The following is an 18,680-nucleotide window of genomic DNA, read 5'->3' on the forward strand; positions in this document are numbered from 1 at the left end:
CAGAATTTGGTACCAACAGAATGGATCTGTGAGTTGAATCCAACTGTGTGTGGACAGTCCAGGCTGGTGGACGTGGAGAATGGTATTAACATTAATGGTATTGAGAATGGTCAAAGGTGTGCCAAGAGAATAACCCATAACTGGAAAAATCATCACATCAACAGATTCTTCTAACGACTCATTTCAACATGCTAATGGCTCCAAGTCATCCCAGACAGGTTCAATGACCATGACAATGAGTTCAACAACCTTTAGTGGACTTACCAGTCTCAGGATCTGACTCTAGGACAAGCCCCTTGAGATGTGGAGGAAAAAGAGGTTAGGAGAACATGAAAGTTCTCCTTAAACATCTGCATGATGCCATCAAGCCAACATGTAGCAGTGAGGAACCTCTCCCATCAGCAGCTACCTAGCAAAACACGCTATCCGCCCATTTTGCTTCAGTCAGCTCACAGATGCTTGTGATTGGCTAGTGTCATTGTGACTGACGTCAGACTGGGGATACACCACCCCACCCCCTCTCCTGGCCATTCTGCTCCCTGTGCCCATTAAGCATCACTCGGTAATTGAACTCTTGCGTTTCAGTGCGGCCCTCTGGAAACAGGGAAACCAAGGTAAGGTGAGAACATTATGGAAGGGGCAGAGACAAATAATATCATATGAATTCAAACATTTATGCAACCGTCAATAATTCCTCATTCTTCTGTCGATCGTCTTGTCTGCTGCTGTGATCAGAGGATTCTGGAGTCTCGTTTTTGCCGTACGTTTGCGTGACACCTCACAGGATGAAGCACATGAGCATCTCTAACTCTGCTCTGGTCTCGTTCGGAGTCGTGTAAACACCCTGTGGATGGTTCTTGGCCACGGATCCTTGGCTGGTCATCCTGATCATCCTGAGTGTTGAGTGATCAGCAGTTAGAACCGCGGAGAACCGAAGCCATGTAGGTTTTTAATGTTACACAAACCTCAGACCAGCGAGTGAAGGAATCTCCCTCAGTCAGAAGGTTTATGTGGTTACACACTCTCAAGCAAATATTTAACTTCTCCTGTGGGAAAATGTAAGAGTGTGTGTGTGTGTGCGTGTGTGTGTGTGTGTGTGTGTGTGGTTCCTGATTACCCTGAGCGCCCTGTTCTCCCAGGGGTCTATAAACACTTAGCAGTTTCTCTCTTTCATGAACACACACTGTCTGGGTCGTCATGGTGGCGATGTATGGAAGTCATGTGTGAAACTTAGCTCTCCCTCCCTCCCTCCCTTTCTCACACACACACACACACACACACACACACACACACACACACACACACACACACACACACACACATTTTGACACACACTTGCAGCATAACCTTGACCACAGTCTTCACACATCAGTTGCAGTCTAAAGCAACAGAAGATTGAAACCAGACACACACACACACACACACACACACATGCGACTACGAGTAGCAGTCTTTCCCCATACATATATATATATATGTGTGTGTGTGCAGCTATGTTCCTAAATTCCATCCAACAATGCACAGACACACACAGCACATTGCTAACTCTTTCCATGCAGACTGACAAAAACCCAACCCACCCACCCACACACACACACACACACACACACACACACACCAGGTGTGTTTTAACTCCATAATTCCCAAACACACACCTCACACAGGGGTCTGATAACCAACATCAACAGCTGTTAATAATTAGAGACGATCATCCAGGAAATGACCAGTCCGGCTTAATTTCCAAAACACACACACACACACACACGTGAGGAAATGTGGAGGCAGTTTGGCCAAGGAAAGCTTGCATTCTCTCTTTCTCTCTCTCTCTCTCTCTCTCTCACACACACACACACACACACACACACACACACAGAGAATTCCTCTCATTCCTCCAGGGGTTAAGGACAGCAGCAGAGAGACGGGACAGAGCGAGGGACAGAGGAGGAAAGACAGCTGAGACCTTCAACTAAATCTTTTTCCCATCTGCGAGTTCTGCTCCAGAGGCTGAACCAAGGTTAAAGGTCCTCATGGTGAACGCAGACACACACACACACACACACACACACACACACACTTTGACTTTAAAGCCCTGAATTATCACTACACTCATTTATCGTACAGGTTTATAGTGAAGGTTTGTATCTGAGATCCTTCAGCGTTACTGCAGTGTTTATTCAGGGTTTGTGTGTTGAGCGTCTCACTCCAGATTTATTCGCCTGGTGCTTCCTGCTATAAAGCACTCCACTCTTCTGGGAAGGCTGTACCCTAGATGTTGAAGTGTGTGTGTCTGTGTGTGTGTGTGTGTGTGTGTGTGTGTGTGTTCAGGACCATTAGTGAGCTCAGGCGCTGATGTCAAGGCTCCAGTTCATCCAGTTCATCCCAGCGCCGCTGGTTCAGTAGGTTGAGTTCAGTCAGGGCTCTGTGCAGGACGATCCAGTTCTTCTGCTTCTAACACACTCTTCACACACCGTGTCTCCACCGTGTCTCCATAGAGATGGATGTGTGGGTCTCACAGGGGCGTCGTCATGCTTAGTTCCAGTGACGATGCACGTATGAGCACATTGATTAGGGTGCACATACTTTTAATTACCACCAGAGTTGTGGATTTTGAGTGAGATGGAATGAGAAGGAAATCCCTGGACGATGCTCACGCGGTTTACGGTACGGGGTTACAGACGAGCAGAAACGACTGTTTTACCCTCCAGGGGGCGCTGTACTACTGAAACTAACACACTGGGACATGATGGGACTGATAAAGGCTTTACACTCAGAGAGAGAGGGAGAGAGGGAGGGAGAGAGAGAGAGAGAGAGAGAGAGAGAGAGAGAGAGAGGGAGGGAGAGAGAGGGAGGGAGAGAGAGAGAGGGAGGGAGAGAGAGAGAGGGAAAGAGGGAGAATGGGAGAGAGAGAGAGACTAAACAGAACCATAGCCATCCAGTAGCTGATCTGTGTGTGTGTGTGTGTGTGTGTGTGTGTGTGTGTGTGTGTGTGTGGCTCCCTCTCCCCCTCTGTTGCTGCATTTTTTAGTAGAAAATCAAATGAAGACAGATTTCTTAATGACTTCTGCAGACGGCTGCGTGCTGAACTTTCCAGCCACAGATACAACTGTGACGCAAAACTCTGTGTGTGTGTGTGTGTGTGTGTGTGTGTGTGTGTGTGAGAAAGAGAGAAAGAGCACGCTAAATGAATAGCATAACCCCACACACTTACACACACAATTTTTACTTCCTAGACCAATCTTCTGTTCCCTCGTTTCCCTTGTTCATTTTTCCTCTTTATATTTAAGTAGTGTATTGATATACAAACACAGACAGACAGGTAGACAGACAGACAGACAGACAGGTAGAAAGGCTGACTGACAGACAGACAGACAGGTAGAAAGGCTGACTGACAGACAGACAGACAGACAGACAGACAGGTGGAAAGGCTGACAGACAGACAGGTAAAAAGGCTGACAGACAGACAGGTAAAAAGGCTGACAGACAGACAGACAGACAGAAATACGGACAGACAGACAGACAGACAGGTAGAAAGGCTGACAGACAGACAGACAGACAGACAGAAATACGGACAGACAGACAGACAGGTAGAAAGGCTGACTGACAGACAGACAGACAGACAGAGAGACAGACAGGTAGAAAGGCTGACAGACAGACAGGTAGAAAGGCTGACAGACAGACAGACAGACAGGTAGAAAGGCTGACAGACAGACAGACAGACAGAAATACGGACAGACAGACAGGTTGAGTGATTTATATCGTTGCTGTATTCCACTACAACCTGTAAGTTGGAATTTCTAACACGTGACTACAAAACATTCAGAAAACTTTCCCCCAGTCTGGGAAGCTCAGGACGTCTCGTCTGGGGTGTGTGTGATTTTCTCTACGCTGTTGTGGAACGCGTGGAGGTGAAAAGGTCAGACTGCAGGGGGTCTGAATGAGGGATGGGAAGGAAGCATCACCAGGTGATTTATCTTACTTTAATGATGATGTTTATAATGTTTATACTGCATCACATCCCTGCTGAGGTGAATATATGAGAGGTTTTTTGGTTCCCCACGTCTCAGGAACGTCATTTGCAGCACAGTCTCACATGCTAACTGCTAACTAGAAGCTAATGATCGGCTAGCTGTAGGATCGCAGCGCGACTTCAGGGTTCCAGGTTTAACGTTTCTCTACTCCGGGTGTCTGGTTCTTATAAAATACACAGTGGTGGAAAACAGTGAATTACAAACAACCATCACACACACACACACACACACTCACACACACACACACATACACATGCATTTCATTTAAATCAGACTTTAATCAGAGAAGACACTTGAGATGATGGTCTAAAGATATCCACGAACAAACTGAGATGGAGAACCAATCAAAGACACATTCCACTGAGAGCTAACACACACACACACACACACACATAGATAAACATACACATATATACACACACACACGCACATATACAGTACATACACACACACGCACGCACGCACATACACGCACGCACATATACATACACACACACATATACATACACACACACATATACACACACACACACATATACACACACATATACACATACAGTGGTGTGAAAAACTATTTGCCCCCTTCCTGATTTCTTATTCTTTTGCATGTTTGTCACACAAAAATGTTTCTGATCATCAAACACATTTAACTATTAGTCAAAGATAACACAAGTAAACACAAAATGCAGTTTTTAAATGATGGTTTTTATTATTTAGGGAGAAAAAAAATCCAAACCTACATGGCCCTAATATGACTAATAGTTAAATGTGTTTGATGATCAGAAACATTTTGTGTGACAAACATGCAAAAGAATAAGAAATCAGGAAGGGGGCAAATAGTTTTTCACACCACTGTATATATACACACACACACGCACATATGCATACACACACAAACACACACACACATGTACACACACACACACATACACACACATACACACTCTATTCTTAAACACAGCATGAACGCTTTTGGCAGGAGTTTCCGTTAGTCCTAAAACCCTCATCACCGCCCTGCAGACCCCCCAGACCCCCAGACCCTTCAGACCCTCCAGACCCTTCAGACCCTTCAGACCCTTCAGACCTTCCAGACCCTCCAGACCCTCCAGACCCTCCAGACCCTTCAGACCCTTCAGACTCAGCCAGGTGAGGATGGGTTCTCCTCGAGTCTGGTTCCTCTCCCACATCTCAGGGAGTTTTTCCATCATCACCATCACCTCTGCTGTAAAATGTTTAAAATCAATGTTTTATATGTTCCTGTGAAGCTGCTTTGTGGTGATCTAAACCAGGAACTCTAATTAAATCAGATTGTGTTGCTGACAGGGGGATTGTGGGTAATCCTGGTAATCTAATAGACACTTTGACGTTCTTGCTTGTGTTATTCTGAGAAGTGACACATGCGTGGTGTGTGTCTACAGCTCTGGGCGTCGACCAGCTGCCAGGTGACCGCTGATTGGTCGGCAGGAAGGTGTGTCCGAGCTGTGAAATTTCTCCTCTGGGTTTTATGAGCTTCAAAGCAAAATTAGTCCAAACATCTCATCTGTAAATCATAAAACCTTCCTTCTTTATATCCAGAACCCCCAAAGTTTCCAGGCTGGAGATGAGATTGTGTCTTCAAACAGTTTTAAAATGAAAATCTTTTAAATAAAACATCTCGCTACAGAACACATACAGAAGCAATAACAAACCCACAGACTTGTATGGATTAAAAAAAAAGAAAAAAAAAAAACTTTCTAAAGAGATTTTTTATTCTCTTCCCTCCGTCTCTCTCGTGTCTTTGTCTCACTGTCTCGCCGTTTTGTGTTCGGTCTCTCTGTCTACACGTCTCTCTCTCTCTCTCTCTCTCACATTCTTCAACATGCCACTTTCCCTCGTGTTTCATTATTCACACAGAACCTGCGGATTCAGCACTCAGCCGCCTCAGCGTGTGATTTTATTCTGCTGTCAGAACCCCAGGCTCCGCCTATTTGCCCATTTATCTACTAACTGGGGTTTAGGCGGAGTCAGCTCCTGCCAAGAGGGCGACGCCCAGATCTCCCACAGCTGAGCTTCAGAACCGCTCTGCAGTAAACCTGTGTGTGACGTCACCGAGGGCGTGTCCAGGTCTTTTCATACAGTCTGAACCTGATTCAGGGGAAATCCGGCGCATGTTTCAGAACTGAGTGCTGAGGTGTGAGCCGTGCGCAGTTACAACAATCACCACTCGCGTAACCAGGCGCGTGAATGAGCTGCCGTTAAGTCCCGCCCTCATGCTCTAACATTGGCTCTCATGCTACAGCCGGTCGCACTCTAACCAATCACGAGATCTCTTCATGCAAGAATGAGGCTAATAGTTTAAATCTCATGATGGCATGTGACACACACACACACACACACACACACACACACACACACACACACACACACACGTCAGACCCCTGTAACATGATTGGGAGGATGATTCCGTTTCACACAGATCGCATCTCGCCCCCTCACTACTCCTGCTCTCAGACTAAAGAGGCACCGACCCCCGAATCCACCACTGTTCCTTTCATACAGAACGCTGAGGAGCATCGATTATTCTCTCCCTCTCTCTCTCTCTCCCTCTCTCTCTGAGTTTGTGGGTTTGTTTGAGTGGATTCTGGAGTCCTTAAGTCTGGACTGCCCACTCCTCAAACTCAAACACACACACACTCTCGCTCTCCTCCCTGGCTCCATACAGCTTCTGGCAGATGTTATTTTGTGGTTTCTCTCCCATTCCCCATTCTTTCTCCAATGCTAAAGCCCACCTTTCCTTTTAAATTCACTGCCTTTAAACACAGGAGAAGAAACTTACACACCTCTGATCCTGAGGTTTTATTTACTAGTTCAGCATCCAGTGTGTGTGTGTGTGTGTGTGTGTGTGTGTAAGCTTCAGTGGTTAACCACACTTTAATATGTTCCTCCACCCTCACTCAGCCCAAAAGCCCAAAGGAGACACATGTCCATGAAGACTGTCCATTTATCAGGATGGAGACACAGACGAGTGGAGGAAGATCTACAGAGTGTTACTGAACCACCTTCACACCGCTCAAGATCAACTCTACCTGTCTCTACTGAGACAACACACACACACACACACACACACACACACCATGGAGGACCGAAGGGAGAGGTGAGGTCTTACCCCACCACGGCCAGGACACTGGTATGAAACCACACACACACATACAAGTTTAAAAACCTGTCAGTACACACACACACACACACACACACACACACACACGATGTGGAGGACTCAGAGTATCCTTTGCATTGGTTCATATTTGGACTTGTGACATCATAAACATACCAGTTAGATAACACTATGTTCTGATAACACACACACACACACACACACACACACACACACACACACACACACACACACACACAGCTCTGATTGAACACTACAGAGAAACTAAGCCAAAAAAAGGTCAAAGGTCACTTCATTTTCTTTGGAATTATCCAAAATCCTGAAAATTTCTCTTTCTAACAAAATGAAAGGTGAGTTTGTCGCCATCTTCAGGAAAATAGCTGCACTGCAGGTTCTCTTTAACTCATTATTAACCGCACGTTAGCGCCCCCTACCTGTCTGTGTTAAAGTATTTGGGCATGTTGTGTATTTGGGCACATTCACAGCGCCCCCTAAAAAAAATTACACACACTTCAGGGAAAAAGAAAAACATTGGGATGTATATTATATTAATATAATATCAATAATATTATCATATGAATCAATAAATAATGTATGGCAATATATTTTGTATTAAAATATTTATACTACATGTAATTATAATACTATAATAAATAGAAGACAGAATTGTCTTTCCCTGAAGTGTGTGTATTCGTCCGTGTCCACAGCGCCCCCTACCCGTCTGTGTATTCGTCCGTGTCCACAGCGCCCCCTACCCGTCTGTGTATTCGTCCGTGTCCACAGCGCCCCCTACCCGTCTGTGTATTCGTCCGTGTCCACAGCGCCCCCTACCTGTCTGTACGTGCAGATGATGATCTCCCGCAGGTGATGGTGCATAGGCGTCATCGTCTCACTCACGGAATCCAGCGCAATATCGACCTCTCTCTTCATCCTGTGGCCATCGGGAAGGAGTCTAACCAAACGCATCACCACCTACACACACACACATACACACACACACACACAGACATCAGTATTCTAAAACATATTAACAGAACAGGAAATTAACAAAGAAATTAAACATTAATGAGCATTACATCAAACTCCCCCTTGGTGTATTTAGCATCAGGAACACTGACAATCTCCTCCTCTCCAAATTCAGGGAACCCCTGAACACACACACACACACACACACACACACACACACACACACACATATATATTAATTCTCTGTATTAATGGCACAATAAAGATAAGCAAACAAATAATCAATCTAAAATATGGAAAAATTCATAAAATAAATAAATAAATAAATAAACCTGGACCAAAAGATAAATAAACTACACACTGTTTCTAATAAGCGCAATTAACCATGCTAATCATTTTTAACCAAGAATAAAAAATACAATTACTGTACTTCATTGTAAACTAATTACATATTTACAGAATTAATTGCGTTTATAAACAAACAGAAGAAGAAATAAAAGAATCAGAATTTTAAAAACTAAATGAAAATCAGATTAATGAGAGAGAGGCACGGTGGTGTTAGCGAGCGTACGTTAAAGTGCCAGAGTGTGAGCGTGGCGATGGTCATGGCGGTGGTGCTCCTGCTGCGGCCGTTTGAGCAATTAAACACAAACGCAGCTCGGGAATCTTCAGCTAACACACTCTTCATCGCATCCAGCAGTCTGTCAAAGTCCTGAAACAAACACACACACACACACACATTAGAGATATGTGCAGTACTAAATCTTACCACTAGAGTGCACCCCCTGACTGTAGTCTCATTCACACAGTCTGGTTAGAGCAGGAACACCGCGCGGTCACCAACATCAACATTAATCTGAGTAACGGCCCCCAGACGTCTTACACAGAATAGATCCGGGCTCATATTCACTGAGCGTCTCAGAGTAGGAAATCACTCCCAAGTGGCCAAACATTCTCAGGGTGACGCCACTTTGGGAAGAGCAATTTATCAACATTAAACCCTAGGGAATTACTCCTACCTCCACCAAAATGTAGGAGACCTCCAGAGACGTCTTACCTTTTTTTGACACGTTTTATTAACACTGAGTGACACAGAGCTCATAAAAGACACGTTTGGACAAAAATGGAACGTAAATACAGTGAAATTGTGAGTAACAAGGTTTACAAGTGTTCCACAAGACGAGCAAAGATTTTAAAGAAATTTAAACTTTGAACAAGTCTTGGTTTACGAGTACCGAGTATCATGTTTCAAATATCTTGTTTTAACTGGTTTTCTCTCTCTTGCCCTGCGGAATTGTGGGTAATCGTCTCCCCTGCTGGGTCTTGGTGCTCGGCTCTTACTGGTATAATCAACATCTGTGCACGCGTGGACTGTTTACTATAACATTGTGACCGTGTGTGTGTGTGTAAAACACTTTATTTTGTGTCTGTATGTGTGTGTGTACAGCGTGTGTAAAGCAAAAGCAAGTCTCATTAGAGAGGTTAAAGATCCATTTTCTCTCTGTGTACAGACTTTGTGTCTGCGCGCGTCATTGGAAATCATGCCACACACACTCTGTTCTACACTTTACACTTTCTTTTCAAAGTTAAAGTGCAGGTTAATTTGTTTTATTTTTACTTTAGATTTTATATTAATTATTTTTATGTATTTATTTTTTTGGGCTGTGGAACGAATAATTTGAGTTTCAATTATTTCTTATGGGGAAATTCGGTTTGGTTTACAAGTGTTTTAAACAACGAACCTGCTTCTGGAACAAATTATGCCCGTAATCCAAGGTTCCACTGTAATTATATTTTAACACCACGTTTTAATTTATCAACATTTTGCATGCTGGTTAGTTCTTCAGTAACAGTCAATGCAGCTTTAAAAAAGTGATGATTTGGGTTTGTTCCAGCCGAATGTGTAAAAAATAATAAAACTCCCTGAGATGGTAATAGGAAGAAACCTTGAGAGGAACCAGACTCAACAGGGAACCCATCCTCATCTGGGTGATAACGGATAGCAGGGATTGATCTGCACTCATACTGTGTGTTAGGAGGCTGGAGGTTCAGTATAACAGATATTAATATCTACATTTTATATATTTATATTACATTATGTGGACGCACTGTTTATTTGAGATTCTCTGTTATAAGCAGCACTTTATCACTTAAAATTACAAAAACCTGTAAAAACTACAACACACTAGAACATGTAACCTACTTTACGGTTCTCTGTGACGTAAACAGTGACGTCACACACTCCTTGGTGCAGTTCCACTCCTCACTGAGAGTAAGAGTAGGAAGCTTCATCCATAACCTTTAAGTTCTACACTGAGGTGTCTGTTTCAGTCCTGGATGAACTTTGAGTGAGATTCCTACGAGTGATTCTGAGACGCTTAGTAAACATGGGCCATGACTGCAGATATCTTATACACAGTAGATCTGACCACAGATATCGCACGTGTGTGTGTGGGTGTGTGTGTGTGTGTACCTCCTCTCTAGGTGCTGCACACTCAGGCAGAGGGATGCGTGTGTACTGCAGGCCCTGGTGAGTCTGTTTATGTGTGCTGAAAATCTCCTGCAGCGTCCTGCAGCTCTTAAACATCTTCATCTGCTTCTCCTGCTCCAGAGTCACCTCCAACCACTTCTCAGAACCTAACACCTCCTCCTTCAGGGAGCTCTCCAGCTCCTACACACACACACACACACACAGAAGAAGATGTAAACGTGAGTAACAGCAGCAGTGGAGCTCCATCAGCATTGCTGTCGGGGTTTCTGTACCTCGATCTCCTGAGCCGAAGCTCCGTACAGTGAGATGTTCTGCTCGGGACACGTGGGCTCTCGGGGGTAGAAGATCTGACCGTTACACTCCAGCACCTCCTCATCCTGCACACACACCCACAGGACCGCAGAGTACTTCCTCCTCTCATCCGCCAGGTAGGACAGGACCACGCCCGCTGCCTGGAACAGCACAGAGGGGGGGGGAGGGGCGTAAGGTCACTGAGTGACAGGTGCGTCTGAGCAGCAGGAGAGCTTCAGAGGAGCCGCAGGTGATCCTCCATCTGTTAGTGAAGTTCTTATACACATGGTATGATCATGTGACGGTGGCCACGCCCCCTAGAGGAAGTGCTTATAAGAAGTGCGTGTGTGTGTGCGAGTGAGTTTGTGTGTGTGTGTGTGTGTGTGTGTGTGTGTCAGTGTGTGTGTGTGTGTGTCAGTGTGTGTGTGTGTGTCAGTGTGTGTGTGTGTGTCAGTGTGTGTGTGTGTGTGTGTGTGTGTGTGTGTGTCAGTGTGTGTGTGTGTCAGTGTGTGTAAGTGTGTGTGTGTCAGTGTGTGTAAGTGTGTGTGTGTCAGTGTGTGTGAGTGTGTGTGTGTGTCAGTGTGTGTGTGTGTGTGTGTGTGTCAGTGTGTGTGTGTGTGTGTGTCAGTGTGTGTGTGTCAGTGTGTGTGTGTGTGTCAGTGTGTGAGTGTGTGTGTGTGTCAGTGTGTGAGTGTGTGTGTGTGTCAGTGTGTGAGTGTGTGTGTGTGTGTCAGTGTGTGAGTGTGTGTGTGTGTGTCAGTGTGTGAGTGTGTGTGTGTGTGTCAGTGTGTGTGAGTGTGTGTGTGTGTCAGTGTGTGTGTGTGTGTGTGTGTGTCAGTGTGTGTGTGTGTGTGTGTCAGTGTGTGTGTGTCAGTGTGTGTGTGTGTGTCAGTGTGTGAGTGTGTGTGTGTGTCAGTGTGTGAGTGTGTGTGTGTGTCAGTGTGTGAGTGTGTGTGTGTGTGTCAGTGTGTGAGTGTGTGTGTGTGTGTCAGTGTGTGAGTGTGTGTGTGTGTGTCAGTGTGTGAGTGTGTGTGTGTGTCACACATGCAGAAGACACGCCCTGATCCAGTGTAAATCCAGCAGTGTGGTATCTGAGTATTAACGTCCTGAGCGTCTCTCATTCATTAATCCACACACACACACATATCAGCTGTGATGTAATCAAGGCTAGGCTCCGCCCACGGGGTAACTGCAGGTACCTCGGCTGTGGGCTGGGCCATCCCGTATATGGGCATTTTGGAAACTCGTCTGAAGTTCGCCACCTTCATTTCCTTTAGCGTGAGGAGAACATCTGGTGCCAGGAACTGATCAGCTACCTGCACACACACACAGACACACACACACACACACACACACACACACACAGATTAAAACACAAACACACACCGTAAACATTAAAGCACTTTTGGTAAGTCGCTCTGGATAAGAGCGTCTGCAAAATGCCTAAATGTAAATGTGTAAAGTACGCGCACTGATTAGAATTATAGCTAGAATATTTTTATGTATTTTTCGTGTGTGTGTGTGTGTGTGTGTGTGTGTGTGTGTGTGTGTGTATAAAGTCTCTCACCAGGACCCTAGCTCCTTTAGTGATGAGGTCAGCAGGTGCTCTGAGCTCTGATTGGTTGAGATTGGACAGGAGGCGGTACACCCAGGCATTAGCACACAGCCACTGGCTGAAACTCCGAGAGAAAGCGAGCGGATGCTGTGGAGTCGCCATGGAGACGGACAGAGACAAACAGTGAGACACTAATGGGGGACAGGAGCGATAGTAATGGACATGTAATGATAGATGACAGAGATCAAGAGAGAAGGACAAACAAAAGCACTCAAAGACAAATGTAGGAAACGTGTGTGTGTATGTGTGAGAGTGTGTGTGTGTGTGTGTAAACGAATGTGTGTGTGAGAGAGAGTGTGTGTGTGAGAGTGTGTGTGTACCTGTTCATGCAGGTAAGCGTTAAAGAGGATTAGGTAGAAGTAAAGTTCCAAACTCTGAACCAGCCTCTGGAGGAAGTACAGCTTGGTACAGTTTCCCTACACACACACACACACACACACACACACACAAAACATCTCCTTTAATGTTGATTTAATGAAAGTTTGGAGGTTTAGGGTTTAAGGGTCAGGGTTTTTTGGGGTACATCCTAACTGAAGGGGTTAGGGTTTGGGGATCAGGGTTTAGGGTTTGGGGATCAGGGTTTAGGGGTTTGGGGATCAGGGTTTAGGGGTTTGGGGATCAGGGTTTAGGGGTTTGGGGATCAGGGTTTAGGGGTTTGGGGATCAGGGTTTAGGGGTTTGGGGATCAGGGCGTGTCTGACCTGGGTTTGGTAATCCTCTGCGATGGCCTCCAGCTTCGTCTTGTTCTCGTTAATGGCGTCTTTGATGTTGTGCATCTCAGAGCAAAGAGCAACGACCTGATCCACCTGAGATCAGAAACACCAACAACCTGCTGTATAATAAACTATATAATAATAATAACAATATAATAATAAATTTACTCCTGTTTGTTTTACTAGGAGAAGAGAAGGAGACACACACACACACACACACACACACACACACACACACACAGACAGACACTTAGAACCCACTGATAATCTGCAGGTCCACAGGGTTGCAGTGTTCCGTGTTCTGCAGACTTACAGTATGATGTACATTTACAGGTATGGAGACGCCGTCTCCTTCATACACCTGAGCAGGCGAGGGGTTAGGGCCTTGGGTAAGGGCTGGGGTTTGAACCTGTGACCTTCTCCTCCTCCTCAGCAGTGTAATATACAGAGTTCTACATTCTAAATGTGAGTTTCTGTTCTCCTGTGGAGTAAAACCTTCACTTCTCACACTGACTTTGTTTACATGCACACTTGAGCGGCGCCATGGTTACAGCTCGACTCCCTGACTGAAGTGTGCTCAGCCCTGCTACACCAGGTGGCGCTGTGCCCCCTCTTCAGTATGTTAGTACTGTAACCCTGGTTAAACGAGTTAGTGGTGAAAACACGGACACTTCACAGCGCTGTAGGTTTTGTACGTGTCGTACACTTTAGTCCAGATGAGACGCGTGCTGTCCCACCTGGTTATGGTGTTTAACCGGAGGGAGGGGACATCGCCGTATATTCAGCGACTTCCGGGTCAAAGCCCGGGTCGGGAACTGCGCCCATTCCTGTGTCTGATTGAGGTGGACTTACTGATCCAGTCTGATTGACATGTTTACATTTATGTTAAAGAAACACAACATCATGTACACACACTCAGGGTCACAGACCGTACACTAAACACACTCAGTAACAGAAGACGACCTCTGACCTCATCTACAACCTGTTGACCATTAGGCAGTTTACTGACGAGCGTCTCAATGACCCGGAAGTGAACCTTCACCTCAGCACTCGACTCTTCCTCATCACTGTAACACACAACATGGAAACATCATCATCATTTTTCATCTTATTTATTATTATTATTATTATTATTATTTATTATCACCACTGTGGTCTTTAAAATTATTTAATTTAAAAAAAAAACAGTAAATCTAGTACAGTACAACTACGTTTATAAGTATTTACAAGTTCACAATTAGAAATCTTGAAAATCTGCAAAAATAAATTAACATTAATAATAATTTAATAATAATAATTTAATATAGACTTGCCTAGGGTTAGTTATATTGTTACGAAATGTTAATTATTAAAGATTATAAAAGCATTCAGCTACAATAAACATTGATAAGTATTAATTATGGCATTAGTTTATTGATAGTAATGATATTAATAATTAATGCAGAATAATTTTATGATAAACTAGAGGATCTTACGCGGTGTGTGTAGACGGAGGAAGGTGTGTATCTCCCATCACTCTCTGCATCACCAGAGACCCCAGGATCATCGCCACGTTGGTACGACCCACACCGACCTGACAGCTGAAGAGCAGGGCAGGTGGAGAACAGGCTCCGCCCCCCTTCACACACAGGGATGGCACCTCCTACAGAGACACAGAGAGAGGGGGCGGAGCAGGTAATCAGAAGGCGTAGATGGAGGAGGGGGGGGAGGGGTTTAGATACAGGACACAGCGCTCACCCTTAACGCGTTCACAAAGGCGTCAAAGTTCTCCTCCAGTGGAGCGCCCTCTACTGGCAGAGGCAGCCGGTGATACCTGCAGAACACGACCAGCGTCATAAATAACACTTTACCAAAGACAAAATGACATTCATTTGTTACACCTGAGTCTCCATTAACCACCTGGACTCCATATTAACATCAATTAACATCTCCTGTTATACTGAACTTCCAGCCTCCTAACACACAGTATGAGTGCAGATCAATCCCTGCTATCTGTTATCACCCAGATGAGGATGGGTTCCCTGTTGAGTCTGGTTCCTCTCAAGGTTTCTTCCTATTACCATCTCAGGAAGTTTTTCCCTCAGCACCGTCACACTCGACTCGTTCATCAGGGACGATCTGATCATTCTGATTCACACACACTCACATCTCATACACACTTATAATAATTCTATTGATTGTGTAAAGCCGCTTTGTGACAATGACGATTGTTAAAATCTCTAAACAAATAAAACTGAATTGAACTGAACTGTTATTAGGAGACGCATCTCGCTAGCTTAAAACGTGTACGCTAGTCTCAGGGGTACCGTGTGATGTAATGTGTGGGCGTGGCTTGTTTAGCCTTAACGACCTGCACAACCACATGTGTGTGTGTGTGTGTGTGTGTGTGTAGTGACCTGTATGACTGCATGGTGAACACAGGCCTCCTGTAGACCTCCTCAGTGAGGTGAACGTCCTCCTCACAGCTGATGCTGATCCTCCGAGGCTCGTCTTTAAAATGCTCGATGTCGTTGTAGACGTAGACGATGTTCTCACTCAGACGGGCGAAGTCATGCAGCTGGAACACACACACACACACACACACACACACACACGGTGAATACACAGAGTGTGTTACAGTGTATTTGTGCATATTGTGCGTTACAGTATGTGTGTGAGAGAGAAAGAGTGTGTCTGAGTATGTGTGTGTGAGGGTGTGTGAGTGAGTGAATGTGTTTATGTATGTATTTATGTGTGTGTGTGTGTGTGTGTGTGTGTGTGTGTGCAGTGTCACCTCTTTCCTGATGCTGATCTCCAGGTTCTCCACAGAAGTGTTCTTGCTCAGGCCCTGCAGGTTCTCGTGTAGGTTCTCTTTCCTCCTCGGTGTGTACGGAACAAAATCCTCCTGTAGCCGCAGGAACAGCACAGGCTCCTCCCTCACACAGAACATTATCACCTCCTGTGGGGGAGGGGGGGGGCAGTATGGAGGGGGGAGGAGATGATGCATTAGCATGTTCAGTAGACTCGGACCCTTTTACCCAGCATGCACCTGTAATCCCCTGTCTCACCTCGTGCCCTCGTTGCTGCAGCGTGGACAGGACCTGTTTGAAACCACCCAGGCTGGGCTGCCCCATCCCGAACACGGGGTAACCCCCCCCCACCTGCCGGAAGTTTGGCGCTCCGCACGAGGCGGTGGTGTGGAGGACGTCGGCTTTACTGAACACGTCCTGCACCAGGAAGTAGGAGCCCTAAAGGGGAAGTGCACGTCAAAGAGTGTGTGTGTGTGTGTGTGTGTGTGTGTGTGTGTGTGTGTGTGTGTGTGTGTGTGTCCATCAGCACCTCTGCTAATGTTAATGCCAACAATTAAACACCAATCCTACACAGCATGAGTAACAAAGAGGAGAGACCAGTTTAACCAATCAGCACACGGGTGCTAAAGCTCGGCCTCACACACACACACACACACACACACACTTACTTAGTTTTTCTGCAGCGTGATTTTATCTGAAAGTGTGTAAAGTGTGTAATGAGTGTAAAGTGTATAAGGTGTATAAAGTGTATAAGGTGTATAAAGTGTGTAAAGTGTGTAAGGTGTGTAATAAGTGTAAAGTGTATAAGGTGTGTAAAGTGTACTGGACGTAGCGCTGCTTCATACCAGACGTCCACCACTCATCACGTGTCCTCATCACGTGTCCTCATCCACACTGCACCATCAACCAGCGCTGATGTCCCTTTTTTTTTTTTTATAAATTTAGTCCTGTCCAATTCTTTTTCCCCGATTTTCTCCCCAATCTAGTCGTGGCCAATTCCTCCCCGTCACTAGGGGGCTCCCACACACATCAAGGCTACTACAACCACTCAGTCGGGAGGACGAAAGCCATCCCGTGTTTCCTCCGAACCACGTGACGCGAGCCGACCGCATCTTTTCGAACTGCTCGCTCACGCACCACTAGAGGCGGAGTAACACACTCGGAGGAAAACGCTAGCCGCTCCTTCCGTGTGCGCGAGCTCACAGACGCCACTGATTGGCTATAGCGCCGTGACTAATGTGGGAGCACAAGTACCTCTCATCCCTCCCTCCTGAGAGAGCTCGGCCAATCAGCTCTCTCTGTGCCTCCGGCTGTGAGAGGAAAACAGCATCACCCGGGGTTCGAACCAGCGATCTCCGGATGATAGGGCGAGCGCTTTACCACTGCGCCACTCGGAGGCTCCTGATGTCACTTTAAATTAATATTTCTCAGCTTCTGCTCGTCTCAGTCCATCTCACACACACTCTCCTCATCCCTTTAATTATTTATATATTATTGTTTGCATATTATAATTCGTTTAGTTTTTATTAGGTATTCAGTTGAGGTTGTGGTTTGATCTCGCTAATACAACTACAGGTCTATTGTCTTACTGTCTGGATGTGTGTGTGTGTGTGTGTGAGATGAATCCACTTACTGAGTTTATAGTTAAAGGCAGATCAGAGGATTATAACACGTGTGTGATGTTTGATGATGTAACTCCATAACAGTGTGTGTGTTGCGTCACTCTGAAACTCCTGAGCTCGGTACAGAACGGTTTAAATCTGAGTCTGATCAGCTGATCACTGGCCACGCCCACTCACTCTGAACACGGGACAAGTCTGATCACTGACCGATCAACAGACTCATCTCTGTTATTAACATAATAAATATATTTTATAAAAAAATTCGATTTTGGCGTCAGTGTGAGACGTGAATCAGCCGTCAGGGAGCAGAAGTGCGCACTTTAAAGTACACTACAGGACAGAGTGCAGCACTCAGAACTCCACTGCTCTTCCTGTGATCTGACCCGTATGTGTGTGTGTGTGTGTGTGTGTGAAGATACTAATACAGTGTTTGACCCCCTTTCGCCTTCACACACTTAATTCTACGTGGCATTGATTCAACAAGGTGCTGAAAGCGTTCTTTAGAAATGTTGGCCCATATTGATAGGATACCATCTTGTAGTTGATGGAGATATGTGGGATGAACATCCAGGGCACAAAGCTCCCGTTCCACCACATCCCAAGATGCTCTATTGGGTTGAGATCTGGTGACTGTGGGGGCCATTTTAGTCCAGTGAACTCATTGTCATGTTCAAGAAACCAATTTGAAATGATTGGAGCTTTGTGACATGGTGCATTATCCTGCTGGAAGTAGCCATCAGAGGATCGGTACATGGTGGTCCTAAAGGGATGGACATGGTCAGAAACAATGCTCAGGTAGCCCGTGGCATTTAAACCATGCCCAATTGGCACTAAGGGGCCTAAAGTGTGCCAAGAAAACATCCCCTACACCATTACACCACCACCAGCAGCCTGCACAGTGGTAACAAGGCATGATGGATCCATGTTCTCATTCTGTTTACACTAAATTCTGACTCTACCATTTGAACGTCTCAACAGAAATCGAGACTCATCAGACCAGGCAACATTTTTC

General features: G+C 45.5%; 1 protein-coding gene across 2 annotated transcripts in view; it reads right to left on the reverse strand.

Moving 5' to 3' along the window:
* The window catches only part of pald1a (phosphatase domain containing paladin 1a), a 39,088-nt gene that overhangs the window by 5,367 nt on the left and 15,041 nt on the right, over window positions 1-18,680 (reverse strand). For both annotated transcript variants that reach the window (XM_053511695.1, XM_053511694.1), the window contains exons 4-18: window positions 16,305-16,484; window positions 16,031-16,195; window positions 15,654-15,814; window positions 14,995-15,070; window positions 14,733-14,899; window positions 14,228-14,324; window positions 13,246-13,350; window positions 12,866-12,961; window positions 12,498-12,632; window positions 12,130-12,246; window positions 10,912-11,091; window positions 10,622-10,819; window positions 8,720-8,860; window positions 8,259-8,330; window positions 8,014-8,154 (exon numbers count right to left, since the gene is read on the reverse strand). In XM_053511695.1, the coding sequence (XP_053367670.1) occupies window positions 8,014-8,154; window positions 8,259-8,330; window positions 8,720-8,860; window positions 10,622-10,819; window positions 10,912-11,091; window positions 12,130-12,246; window positions 12,498-12,632; window positions 12,866-12,961; window positions 13,246-13,350; window positions 14,228-14,324; window positions 14,733-14,899; window positions 14,995-15,070; window positions 15,654-15,814; window positions 16,031-16,195; window positions 16,305-16,484 (2,031 nt within the window). The remainder of the gene's footprint in view (window positions 1-8,013; window positions 8,155-8,258; window positions 8,331-8,719; window positions 8,861-10,621; window positions 10,820-10,911; window positions 11,092-12,129; window positions 12,247-12,497; window positions 12,633-12,865; window positions 12,962-13,245; window positions 13,351-14,227; window positions 14,325-14,732; window positions 14,900-14,994; window positions 15,071-15,653; window positions 15,815-16,030; window positions 16,196-16,304; window positions 16,485-18,680) is intronic.

Source organism: Clarias gariepinus, chromosome 14 (genome assembly GCF_024256425.1).
Source record: "Clarias gariepinus isolate MV-2021 ecotype Netherlands chromosome 14, CGAR_prim_01v2, whole genome shotgun sequence".
Classification (NCBI taxonomy): Eukaryota; Metazoa; Chordata; class Actinopteri; order Siluriformes; family Clariidae; genus Clarias; species Clarias gariepinus.